The sequence below is a fragment of the Lithobates pipiens genome, unplaced genomic scaffold (assembly GCF_037356315.1).
Source record: "Lithobates pipiens isolate NorthernLeopardFrog02 unplaced genomic scaffold, aLitPip1_a1.2 Scaffold_19, whole genome shotgun sequence".
Taxonomy (NCBI): Eukaryota; Metazoa; Chordata; class Amphibia; order Anura; family Ranidae; genus Lithobates; species Lithobates pipiens.
In genome coordinates, this window is record NW_027507764.1 from 34,338,422 (window position 1) to 34,351,430 (window position 13,009).

At 44.0% G+C, this 13,009-nt stretch overlaps 1 protein-coding gene across 20 annotated transcripts in view; it reads right to left on the bottom strand.

Moving 5' to 3' along the window:
- The window catches only part of OBSCN (obscurin, cytoskeletal calmodulin and titin-interacting RhoGEF), a 705,115-nt gene that overhangs the window by 269,256 nt on the left and 422,850 nt on the right, over positions 1 to 13,009 (bottom strand). For all 20 annotated transcript variants that reach the window (XM_077490633.1, XM_077490622.1, XM_077490628.1 and 17 more), the window contains 2 exons: positions 4,060 to 4,097; positions 1,637 to 1,750 (listed from right to left, as the gene is read on the bottom strand). In XM_077490633.1, the coding sequence (XP_077346759.1) occupies positions 1,637 to 1,750; positions 4,060 to 4,097 (152 nt within the window). The remainder of the gene's footprint in view (positions 1 to 1,636; positions 1,751 to 4,059; positions 4,098 to 13,009) is intronic.

Genomic DNA, 13,009 nt, shown 5'->3' on the forward strand with positions numbered 1-13,009 from the left:
GAAGGCCCGTAGACGTGGTGTATCTGGATAAAGGAAGGCCCGTAGACGTGGTGTATCTAGATAAAGGAAGGCCCATAGATGTGGTGTATCTGGATTTTGCAAAACCATTTGACACAGTTCCCCATAAACATTTACTGTACAAAATAAGGTCTGTTGGCATGGACCATAGGGTGAGTACATGGATTTAAAACTGGCTACAAGGGCGAGTTCAGAGGGTGGTGATAAATGGGGAGTACTCGGAATGGTCAGGAGTGGGTAGTGGGGTCCCCCGGGGTTCTGTGCTGGGACCAATCCTATTTATTTTGTTCATAAATGACCTGGAGGATGGGGATGGGGTAATCAGTCAATCTCTGTATTTGCTGACGCTACTAAGCTAAGCAGGGCAACAACTACTCCGCGGGATGTGGAAACCTTGCAAGAAGATCTGAACAAATGAATGGGGGGGAGGGGCAACTACATGGCAAATGAGGTTAAATGTAGAAAAATGTAAAATAATGCATTTGGGTGGCAAAAATATGAATGCAATCTATACACTGGGGGGAGAACCTCTGGGGGGATCTAGGATGGAGAAGGATCTGGGGGTCCTAGTAGATGATGGGCTCAGCAATGCCAAACTGCTGCTAACAAAGCAAACAGAATATTGGCATTAAAAAGGGGATCAACTCCAGAGATAAAACGATAATTCTCCCGCTCTACAAGACTCTGGTCCGGCCGCACCTGGAGTATACTGTCCAGTTCTGGGCACCAGTCCTCAGGAAGGATGTACTGGAAATGGAGCGAGTACAAAGAAGGGCAACAAAGCTAATAAAGGGTTTGGAGGATATTCGTTATGAGGAAAGGTTGCCAGCACTGAACTTATTCTCTCTGGAGAAGAGACGCTTGAGAGGGGATATGATTTCAATATACAAATACCGTACTGGTGACCCCACAATAGGGAGAAAACTTTTTCGCAAAAGGGAGTTTAATAAGACACGTGGCCACTCATTAAAATTGGAAGAAAAGAGGTTTAACCTTAAACTACGTAGAGGGTTCTTTACTGTAAGAGTGGCGAGGATGTGGAATTCTCTTCCACAGGCGGTGGTTTCAGTGGAGGGGCATTGATAGTTTCAAGAAACTATTAGATAAGCACCTGGACGACCTCAACATACAGGGATATACAATGTAATACTGACATACAATCACACACATGGGTTGGACTTGATGGATTTGTATCTTTTTTCAACCTCACCTACTATGTAACTATGATGTTTATTTATTTCCAACCAACAGATGGCATTCAAGACACCTATTCACCTGTCTTTTCTTAGCTGCTCTGGTGAGAAAAAAAGTCTGTTTGCTGAGTCCAATAACTCAAGCTACATTATTCATACATAAGTGAGTGAGACAAAGAAGTGATTCCTCCCCCTCCTTCTTCCTCCTTGCCTGCTATGAAGACGTTTCTATTGGAGAGAGAGAGCCTGAAAGAAAATAGATTATCCGGCACTTTCTTTTGAAAACTCATTATATTCTGTTGAGCATGTAAAAAAGCATGTCTGCAATGCTATCACCATATTTGTACGTTCCTGTCCATCCGTTTATTCCAAGGAAGGCCAAAAACACAGGAGGATCCGCCCACCATGATGTAAAGTAGACAAACCTTGGCTGAACTTGGCGGAAACCATTTCTGTGATTTGTGTGGTCAGCTTCTGGAAGAACTCCTCCGTTCCAACGTCTGTTAGGGAAATTTGTTGCTTCGGTGGCTTGGCTTCACCTGTGGAATCAAGACAACCAGGAATTACCCAGAATCCTTTTTTTTTTTTTCATTTTGGTTCTAGCCAGGGCCGGCCCTACCATGGGTCCCACTAAGTCCATTGGACACAGGCGGCTCTTTGAGAGCAGTGGCAAATTTACTCCTGATCCCTGCATTCTGAGAGCAACGCACTCCTGATCCCTACATTCTGAGAGCAACGCACTCCTGATCCCTGCATTCTGAGAGCAACGCACTCCTGATCCCTACATTCTGAGAGCAACGCACTCCTGATCCCTGCATTCTGAGAGCAACGCACTCCTGATCCCTACATTCTGAGAGCAACGCACTCCTGATCCCTGCATTCTGAGAGCAACGCACTCCTGATCCCTACATTCTGAGAGCAACGCACTCCTGATCCCTGCATTCTGAGAGCAACGCACTCCTGATCCCTGCATTCTGAGAGCAACGCACTCCTGATCCCTGCATTCTGAGAGCAACGCACTCCTGATCCCTGCATTCTGAGTGCAACGCACTCCTGATCCCTGCATTCTGAGTGCAACGCACTCCTGATCCCTGCATTCTGAGTGCAACGCACTCCTGATCCCTACATTTTGAGCGCAACACACTCCTGAACCCTGCTATCTGAGTGCAATGCACTCCAGATCCCTGCATTCTGAATGCAACGCATTCCCATTCCCTGCATTCTGAGTACAACGCACTCCTGATCCCTACATTCTGAGTGCAATGCACTGCTGATCCCTGCATTCTGAGTGCAACGCACTGCTGATCCCTACATTCTGAGTGCAACGCACTGCTGATCCCTACATTCTGAGTGCAACGCACTCCTGATCCCTACATTCTGAGTGCAACTCACTCCTGATCCCTACATTCTGAGTGCAACGCATTCCCGATCTCTCCATTCTGAGTGCAACGCACTCCTGAACCCTGCATTCGGAGAGCAACGCACTCCTGATCCCTACATTCTGAGTGCAACGCACTCCTGATCCCTACATTTTGAGCGCAACACACTCCTGAACCCTGCTATCTGAGTGCAATGCACTCCTGATCCCTACATTCTGAGTGCAACGCACTCCTGATCCCTACATTCTGAGTGCAACTCACTCCTGATCCCTACATTCTGAGTGCAACGCATTCCCGATCTCTGCATTCTGAGTGCAACACACTCCTGATCCCTACATTCTGAGTGCAACGCACTCCTGATCCCTGCATTTTGAGTGCAACTCACTCCTGATCCCTGCATTCTGAGTGCAATGCACTGCTGATCCCTGCATTCTGAGTGCAACGCACTGCTGATCCCTACATTCTGAGTGCAACGCACTCCTGATCCCTACATTCTGAGTGCAACTCACTCCTGATCCCTACATTCTGAGTGCAACGCATTCCCGATCTCTGCATTCTGAGTGCAACGCACTCCTGATCCCTACATTCTGAGTGCAACGCACTCCTGATCCCTACATTCTGAGTGCAACGCACTCCTGATCCCTGCATTTTGAGTGCAACTCACTCCTGATCCCTGCATTCTGAGTGCAACGCATTCCCGATCTCTCCATTCTGAGTGCAACGCACTCCTGATCCCTGCATTCTGAGTGCAACGCACTCCCGATCCCTAGAGACATGGATGAGCGAGTTTGGGGTGGAGGAACTTGATTGGTCTGCACAGAGTCCTGACCTCAAACCGATAGAACACCTTTGTGATGAATCAGAGCGGAGACTGCGAGCCAGGCCTTCTTGTCCAACATCAGCGCCTGACCTCACAAATGCCCTTCTGGAAGAATGGTCAAACATTCCCATAGACACATCTCCTAAACCTTGTGTACAGCCTTCCCAGAAGAGTTGAAGCTGTTATAGCTGCAAAGGGCGGAGCCAACTCAATATTGAACCCTACGGAACTAAGACTGGGATGTCATTAAAGTTCATGTGCGTGTAAAGGCAGGTGTCCCAATACTTTTGGTAATATAGTGTATTTGATACAGCGATCAAGGGGGTTACACAGGACACCTTTCAGGAAGCGCCCTCCCACTGAACATGTGAGGAGATCTCTGGATTCTGGCTGCAGGAGGCTACAGACAACCAGTACAAGGTACACCGAGTATTACTGAGCAGCAACGTCAGTGTACTGATTTGTGTTCCCACGTTGCCTGAAATTAATTTAAATGATGTAAACAAACATGTCCGGCGTATTATGTGACTCACGGAGGCTCGGCGGCGGGGTGGAAAATGATCTGTTTATCTCGGAGGAAGCTTCGCTCGTTATAATGACTGAAATTACCATGAATAATTCTGGTGATTTACTAATTTTATTTACATACCGTCTGCTTCTGAGGGCTGCACTGTGATTCCGATTACTCTGTGGAAACAAAGAGGAAGATGATGAGAGGCGAGCGCACGATCCTCCCCATCACAACAGCGAACTTCTCTGACTTGTCCTGGGAGATTGAAGGTGATGTTTGCAGCAAAGGTGACTTTTTTTATTCTATTTTTTAGCTATAATTTTTTTTTTTTTTTGACCACCTGTCTACCGGGGCAATTTAAAAAAAAAAAAATTTTGCACACGTTATGGTGAGCATTTTTTGCGAGAAATTGCTGAAACCCCCCCCCCCAAAAGGTATACGGTGTCTTTGAAAAAGAATTAATTTTCCACATTTTGTCAGGTTACAATCAAAAACGTAAATGTATTTTATTGGGATTTTATGTGATAGACCAGTGATGGAGAACCTTGGCACCCCAGATGTTTTGGAACTACATTTCCCATGATGCTCAGGCATTCTTCAGTGTGGTTGAGCATCATGGGAAATGTAGTTCAAAAACATCTGGGGTGCCGAGGTTCACCATCACTGTGATAGACCAACACAAAGTGCCACATAATTGGGAAGTGGAAGTAAAATGATAAATGGTTTTCAATTTTTTTTTTACAAATAAATATGTGAAAAGTGTGAGGAGGGGGGGGGGGGCATTTGTATTCAGCCGCCCTTTACTCTGATACCCCTAAATACAATCTAGTGGAACCAATTGCCTTCAGAAGTCACCTAATTAGTCAACAGAGTCCACCTGTTTGTAATTTAATCTCAGTATAAATACAGCTGTTCTGTGAAGCCCTCAGAGGTTTGTTAGAGAACCTTAGAACAAACAGCATCATGAAAGCCAAGGAACACACCAAACAGGTCAGGGATAAAGTTGTGGAGAAGTATAAAGCAGGGTTAGGTTATAAAACAATATGCCAAGCTTTGATCATCTCACGGAGCTCTGTTCAATCCATCATCGGAAAATGGAAAGAGTATGGCACAACTGCAAACCTACCAAGACATGGCCGTCCACCTAAACTGACCGGGCCGGGCAAGGAGAACATTCATCAGAGAGGCAGCCAAGAGGTCCATGGTAACTCTGGAGGAGCTGCAGAGATCCACAGCTCAGGGGGGAGAATCTGTCCACAGGACAACTATTAGTCGTCTCTCCACAAATCTGACCTTTATGGAAGAGGGACAAGAAGAAAGACATTGGGGAAAGAAAGTCATAAGAAGTCCTGTTTGCAGTTTGTGAGAAGCCATGTGGGGGACACAGCAAACATGTGGAAGAAGGTGATCTGGTCAGATGAGGCCAAAATTGAACTTTTTGGCCTAAAAGCAAAACGCTATGTGTGGAGGAAAACTAACACTGCACATTACCCTGAACACACCATCCCCACCGTGAAACATGGTGGTGGCAGCATCATGTGGTGGGGATGCTTTTCTTCAGCAGGGACTGGGAAGGTGGTCAGAGTTGATAGGAATATGGATGGAGCCAAAAAATTGAGAACATGCTCTCAATCTTTTGCTGGTCAAAATTCCACCAGCAAAAGTCTGATGGAGCCTACACACGGTCACATTTTTGAAAAGCGCTCATCGGCCTTTTGCTGGCCGAATTTCAGATCGTGTGTACGCAGGATTGGAGTCTGAAAAAGACTTGAGACCGGGGCGGAAGTTCACCTTCCAGCAGGACAACGACCCGAAACATCCAGCCAGAGCTACAATGGAATGGAATCAAAGTATATCCATGTGTTAGAATGGCCCAGTCACAGTCCAGACCTAAATCCAATTGAGAATCTGGGGCAAGACTTGAAAATTGCTGTTCACAGACGCTCTCCGTCCAATCTGACAGAACTTGAAATATTTTACACAGAAGAATGGGCAAAAATGTCCCTCTCTAGATGTGCAAAGCTGGTAGAGACATCCCCAAAAAGACTTGCAGCTGTAATTGGAGAGAAAGGCGGTTCTACAAAGTATTGACTCCGGGGGGCGCCATACAAATGTACCCCCCACACTTTTCACATATTTATTTGTAAGAAAATTTGAAAACCATTTATCATTTTCCTTCCACTTCACAATTATGTGCCACTTTGTGTTGGTCTATCACATAAAATCCCAATAAAATACATTTACGTTTTTGGTTGTAACATGACAAAATGTGGACAATCTCAAGGGGTATGAATACTTTTTCAAAGCACTGTACATTTTCTGAAAATTCGAGGACCTGGAGAATAAAATAGTAGTAGATGCATTTTTTTAAAATGTAAAACAATATTTTTGCAGCTTTTTTTAAACATATTTTCAGGGAAAAAAAACCACTAAAATGAATTTTAGCGCAAACAAATACAATGCTATAATCAATTTTTTGGGTAAAATATAATAGATGGAATTGTGCCGAGTGAATAGATACCAAACATGTCAAGTATTAAAGAATCCTAAAGGCTAAAGTTTTTTTTTACCTTAATGCATTCTCTGCATTAAAGTGGTTGTAAAGGCAGAAGGCTGCATTCTATGCATTAAGGTGAAAAAAAACCTTCTGTGTGCAGCAGCCCCCCTAATACTTACCTGAGCCCCCTCTCTGTCCAGCCATGTTGCACAAGAGACTCTCCCTCTTGATTGGCTGAGACACACAGCAGAGCGCCACTGGCTCCTGCTGCTGTCAATCAAAGCCAGTGAGCCAATGAGGAGAGAGAGGACACACAGAGCTGCGTCTCGACTCCGGTGCCCACATAGCAAGCTGCTTGCTGTGGGGGGCAGGAGGAAGGGGCCAGTAGCACCGGCGGGAGTACTCGAGAAGAGGAGGATCTGGGCTTCTCTGTGAAAAACCACTGCATAGTGCAGGTAAGTATGACATGTTTGTTATTTTTTACTTTAGTATCACTTTAAGGTGAAAAAACCCATTTGCATGATAGTAGGGTAGGAGCCATCCCTACCAGGACTGAAGCATCGACACGTATGTGTCCTCCTACTGTCACTCCTCACCGGCTTTTCTGGCCTTGGACCATAGGCCATAAGTGATATGACAATTGTGTACATGGGCGTAGCATAAGGGGTTGCAGGGGTCACAATCGCAACCCTGCCCCTAGCTCCAGGGGGCCCCCGCAGCCTCCCTGTCATATTATCACATCCTCCGCAAAGTCCAGCTCCCTTCTGCCCTCGGGCCCCACAGCCACGCTCCAGTACTGGGCTTAAACTTTGCCTTCCACAGTTCACATCCCTCTGTTCTCATTGGCTGGGGAGAAGCTGTGAGCCTTTTCCTGAATGGAGAGGCTGATAGACTGTGTGTAAAGGAATGTGATTTCAGCCCTGTGTATTGTGGGGCGGGGGAGGAGCTGTTTACAGTGCTGGAATGGGAAAGGAGATCTGCCAAAGGACCTGCCAGGGGTCCCTGTCCTCTGATTCTCCAGGGGTGATCCCTGTCCTCTGATTCTCCAGGGGTGATCCCTGTCCTCTGATTCTCCAGGGGTGATCCCAGTCCTCTGATTCTACAGCGGTGATCCCTGTCCTCTGATTCTACAGCGGTGATCCCTGTCCTCTGATTCTACAGCGGTGATCCCTGTCCTCTGATTCTACAGCGGTGATCCCTGTCCTCTGATTCTACAGCGGTGATCCCTGTCCTCTGATTCTACAGCGGTGATCCCTGTCCTCTGATTCTACAGCGGTGATCCCTGTCCTCTGATTCTCCAGGGGTGATCCCTGTCCTCTGATTCTCCCTGTCCTCTGATTCTCCAGGGGTGATCCCTGTCCTCTGATTCTCCAGGGGTGATCCCTGTCCTCTGATTCTACAGGGGTGATCCCTGTCCTCTGATTCTACAGCGGTGATCCCTGTCCTCTGATTCTACAGCGGTGATCCCTGTCCTCTGATTCTCCAGGGGTGATCCCTGTCCTCTGATTCTACAGCGGTGATCCCTGTCCTCTGATTCTCCAGGGGTGATCCCTGTCCTCTGATTCTCCAGGGGTGATCCCTGTCCTCTGATTCTCCAGGGGTGATCCCTGTCCTCTGATTCTCCAGGGGTGATCCCTGTCCTCTGATCCTCCAGGGGTGATCCCTGTCCTCTGATCCTCCAGGGGTGATCCCTGTCCTCTGATTCTAAGATGTAAGGATGAACTCTGGGAACTCTAAACTCTTAAGTATCTTGGCGTGCGGTGGGTGTATCTGCACACACGGTGGAAGTGGTGGGTGGTAGTTGGGGGGGGGGCCAGGTCAACTTTTGCATTGAGGCCCACAAGCTTCAAGTTACGCCTCTGATTGTATATATATATATATATATATATATATATATATATATATATGATAAATAAACAAATGTAATAAAGAAAATATAATTTAAAAACAAACAAACACGATACCCAATTAAATTTAATTGGTGAACCAAGTCCAAAGTGTAACATCCAAAATCATGCAAAACCGACAGAACCAAAGTCTTTGATAATTCTTAAGCGCTTGGTGACTTCCTATTGTGACTGCGAACACAAGGATTCCACTTACACTTTGGACTTGGTTCACCGATTTAATTTTGCATTACATTTTACGTCTATTTTTCATATATATTATCATTGGACTTTAATTTTGATCATATTTGCACATAAGGATTGGGTATCACAGTTTTTTTAAATTATATTTTCTTTATTACATTTGTTTATATATCGTGTGTATATATATATATATATAAATACGCAATTGTCATATCACTTGTGGTTTAGTGCATTGACACACGCACATTTACGCACATAGTGGCATACTACACTATGTAAGCGACGCTAGGGCTTAGGTGCGTCGCTTTTCACTGTGTAGTAGAGTCTATTATCCTTTATCATTTATTATCACAATATATAATTTGCACATTTTTACCTCATCACAGTACAGGCGTACCCCACTTATAAGTACACAATGGGGGTTTATTTACTAAAGCTGGAAAGTGCAAAATCAGGCTCCCTTCTGCATAGGAACCAATGAGCTTCCAGGTTTTATTATCAAAGATTAATTGAACAAGCTGGGGTTAGAAGCTCATTGGTTTCTATGCAGAAGGGAGCCTGACTTTGCACTTTCCAGCTTTAGTAAATAAACCCCCATTGTGTACTTAAATGTGGGGTACGCCTGTACATACTGCTGGAGTGAAAAATAGAATATGTTATTTATTATTACATTGAGGTATGAACATGCACTACGGTCAAATTTCAATTTTAGTCTTTTGACTATAATGGCATTTTAGTTTTAGTCGTATTTTAGTCATTTCAGTTGTTTTAGCTTTAGTCGTATTTTAGTCGACTAAAATCAAATTAATTTAGTCGACTAAAATGTCCTTTTAGTCGATGAAATTAACACTGGTACAGCCACTCATGTTATGCTGTATGATTACGGTATATGGTTGCTTGGCTGTACTATGAAATGATTATTGTATTCCTCCAACCAGAGTTTATATTTTAACACTCAACATGCATTTGGAATTTATTCAATAAAGACCTTTTTATATAATTTTTATACTCTGCATTAAACCCCCCCCCCCCCGGGGGAACTTCCCATATTCTTATCATGCATTTTGGGGTGCGCAGCCCGAATTCTCCTTCATGTGTGTTTCTCCCCTTTTATGTACAGTGGTGTGAAAAAGTGTTTGCCCCCTTCCTCATTTCCTGTTCCTTTGCATGTTTGTCACACTTAAGTGTTTCGGAACATCAAACCAATTTAAACAATAGTCAAGGACAACACAAGTAAACACAAAATGCAATTTGTAAATGAAGGTGTTTATTATTAAAGGTGAAAAAAAATCCAAACCATCATGGCCCTGTGTGAAAAAGTGATTGCCCCCCCTTGTTAAAACATACTATAACTGTGGTTGTCCACACCTGAGTTCAATTTCTCTAGCCACACCCAGGCCTGATTATTGCCACACCTGTTCACAATCAAGGCATCACTTAAATAGGAGCTGCTTGACACAGTAAGGTCCACCAGAAGATACTTAAAAGCTACACATCATGCCGAGACCCAAAGAAATTCAGGAACAATTGAGAAAGAAAGTAATTGAGATCTATCAGTCTGGAAAGGGTTATAAAGCCATTTCCAAAGCTTTGGGAATCCAGCGAACCACAGTGAGAGCCATTATCCACAAATGGCGAAGACATGGAACAGTGGTGAACCTTCCCAGGAGTGGCCGGCCGCCTAAAATTACCCCAAGAGCGCAGCGACGACTCATCCAAGAGGTCACAAAAGACCCCACAACAACGTCCAAGGAACTGCAGGCCTCACTTGCCTCAGTTAAGGTCAGCGTTCATGCCTCCACCATCAGGAAAAGACTGGGCAAAAATGGCCTGCATGGCAGAGTTCCAAGGAGAAAACCACTGCTGAGCAAAAAGAACATCAAAGCTCGTCTCAATTTCTCCACAACACATCTTGATGATCCCCAAGACTTTTGGGACAACATTCTGTGGACCGATGAGACAAAAGTGGAACTCTTTGGAAGGTGTGTGTCCAAGTATATCTGGCGTAGAAGGAACACTGCATTTCATAAAAAGAACATTATACCAACAGTAAAATATGGTGGTGGTAGTGTGATGGTCTGGGCCTGTTTTGCTGCTTCAGGACCTGGAAGACTTGCCGTGATAAAAGGAACTATGAATTCTGCTGTCTACCAAGAGATCCTGAAGGAGAATGTCCGACCATCTGTTCGTGTACTCAAGCTGAAACGAACTTGGGTTCTGCAGCAGGACAATGATCCTAAACACACCAGCAAGTCCACCACCGAATGGCTGAAGAAAAACAAAATGAAGACTTTGGAGTGGCCTAGCCAAAGTCCTGACCTGAATCCTATTGAGATGTTGTGGTATGACCTTAAAAAGGCCGTTCATGCTCGAAAACCCTCTAATGTAACTGAATTAGGACAATTCTGCAAAGATGAGTGGGCCAAAATTCCTCCAGGACGCTGTAAAAGCCTCATTGCACGTTATCGCAAACGCTTGGTTGCAGTTTTTTTGCTGCTAAGGGTGGCCCAACCAGTTATTAGGTTTAGGGGGCAATCACTTTTTCACACAGGGCCATGATGGTTTGGATTTTTTTTCACCTTTAATAATAAACACCTTCATTTACAAATTGCATTTTGTGTTTACTTGTGTTGTCCTTGACTATTGTTTAAATTGGTTTGATGTTCCGAAACACTTAAGTGTGACAAACATGCAAAGGAACAGGAAATGAGGAAGGGGGCAAACACTTTTTCACACCACTGTATATATATTGGTGATAATGATTCGTACCCTGTTTCCCCCGAAAATAAGACCTAGCGTGATTGTCGGTGATGGCTGCAATATAAGCCCTACCCCCCCCCCCCCAAATAAGCCCTACCCTGTTTCCCTGAAACGAAGCCCTACCCTGAAACTAAGACCTACAAGGACTTTAACTAGGGCTTATTAGGGGGGTAGGGCTTATATTGCAGCCATCACCGACAATCACGCTAGGTCTTATTTTCGGGGAAACAGGGTAGGTATTGGAATTTCCTTTCAAATTTGGCTGTTAGTGAACGTAATGAATACAAATTTATCTGAAGTTACGAGTTAGCGGAAATTATGAATGCCGCATCTAAATGAATGGAACGTAACAAATGACTTTTTATTATTATTTATTATTAATAATTCGTTATGTTCCATTTGTTTAGATGCGGCATTCGTTGTTTAGGTAAATCGTAACCTTCAGGTAAATTCGTATTCATTATGTTCACTACCCTGTTTCCCCGAAAATAAGACCTAGCATGATTGTCGGTGATGGCTGCAATATAAGCCCTACCCCCCCCCCCCCCAAATAAGCCCTACCCTGTTTCCCTGAAACGAAGCCCTACCCTGAAACTAAGACCTACAAGGACTTTAACTATGGCTTATTTGGGGGGGGGGTAAGGCTTATATTGCAGCCATCACCGACAATCACGCTAGGTCTTATTCTCGGGGTAAACAGGGTAGTTTGGAAAGTCGTTTGTTTATTGAATCTATTTAACACACACAATGACAACATCTCTTCTCCTCGGCTCTAATACAATACAACACCCTTCTCACTCAGTTCTCAGGAATGCACTTTTGCCAGTAATCCAACCTCCGGCACAAAATTAATTTGCTGATTGGACTGTAAGATTTACTTTGAGTTGACATTTTGTTCCATTAGATCTTTAACAAATTACCGAATCATGTCGAATTCATTCGTTATATCCGCTATAATTTCTTTCGTTGAAATTCGTTATTTTTTTATTCGGATGCATCCGAATGATGCAAAATTCGGACGAATTTCAATATGTTACGAAACGAACTGCACAAGCCTATTGTTTATGTCTGTGGTGTGATCATATACTTTTTTTTTTTTTTGTCATGTTTATACATTTTAAACTTTGTACAATAAAATTGTTTTGATATTGGATTACATTGGTACCGTTATAGCCCTCATTTCAGTGTACTAGTGGGTTTTCTGTGCAATCTGATCATACCCTGTTTCCCCCGAAAATAAGACCTAGCGTGATTGTCGGTGATGGTTGCAATATAAGCCCTACCCCCCAAATAAGCCCTACTCTGTTTCCCTGAAACTAAGCCCTACCCTGAAACTAAGACCTACAAGGACTTTAACTATGGCTTATTTTGGGGGTAGGGCTTATATTGCAGCCATCACCGACAATCACGCTAGGTCTTATTTTCGGGGAAACAGGGTAGGATGAGGTACCAGACAATTGAACACCATTAGAAGGCCCTCTTTTGGGGCACCGCCTCCCGTTTTTTCTTTCTGTTTCAGTATATAAAATGCTATAAAATGCTATAAAATGCTATTCCAGCTTGGTGAATCGGGGTCACCAGGTTCAGAGTAGAGATGTGCACTGCCGAAAAATTCTTTCATTTTCATTTCATTCGTTTGTTTGTTTGTTTTTTTTTGTTTTTTGTAAATTCGTAAATTAGAGAATTCGGAAATATGAAAATTCAGGGATTCAAACATCCGAAAATTCGAAAATATGAAAGA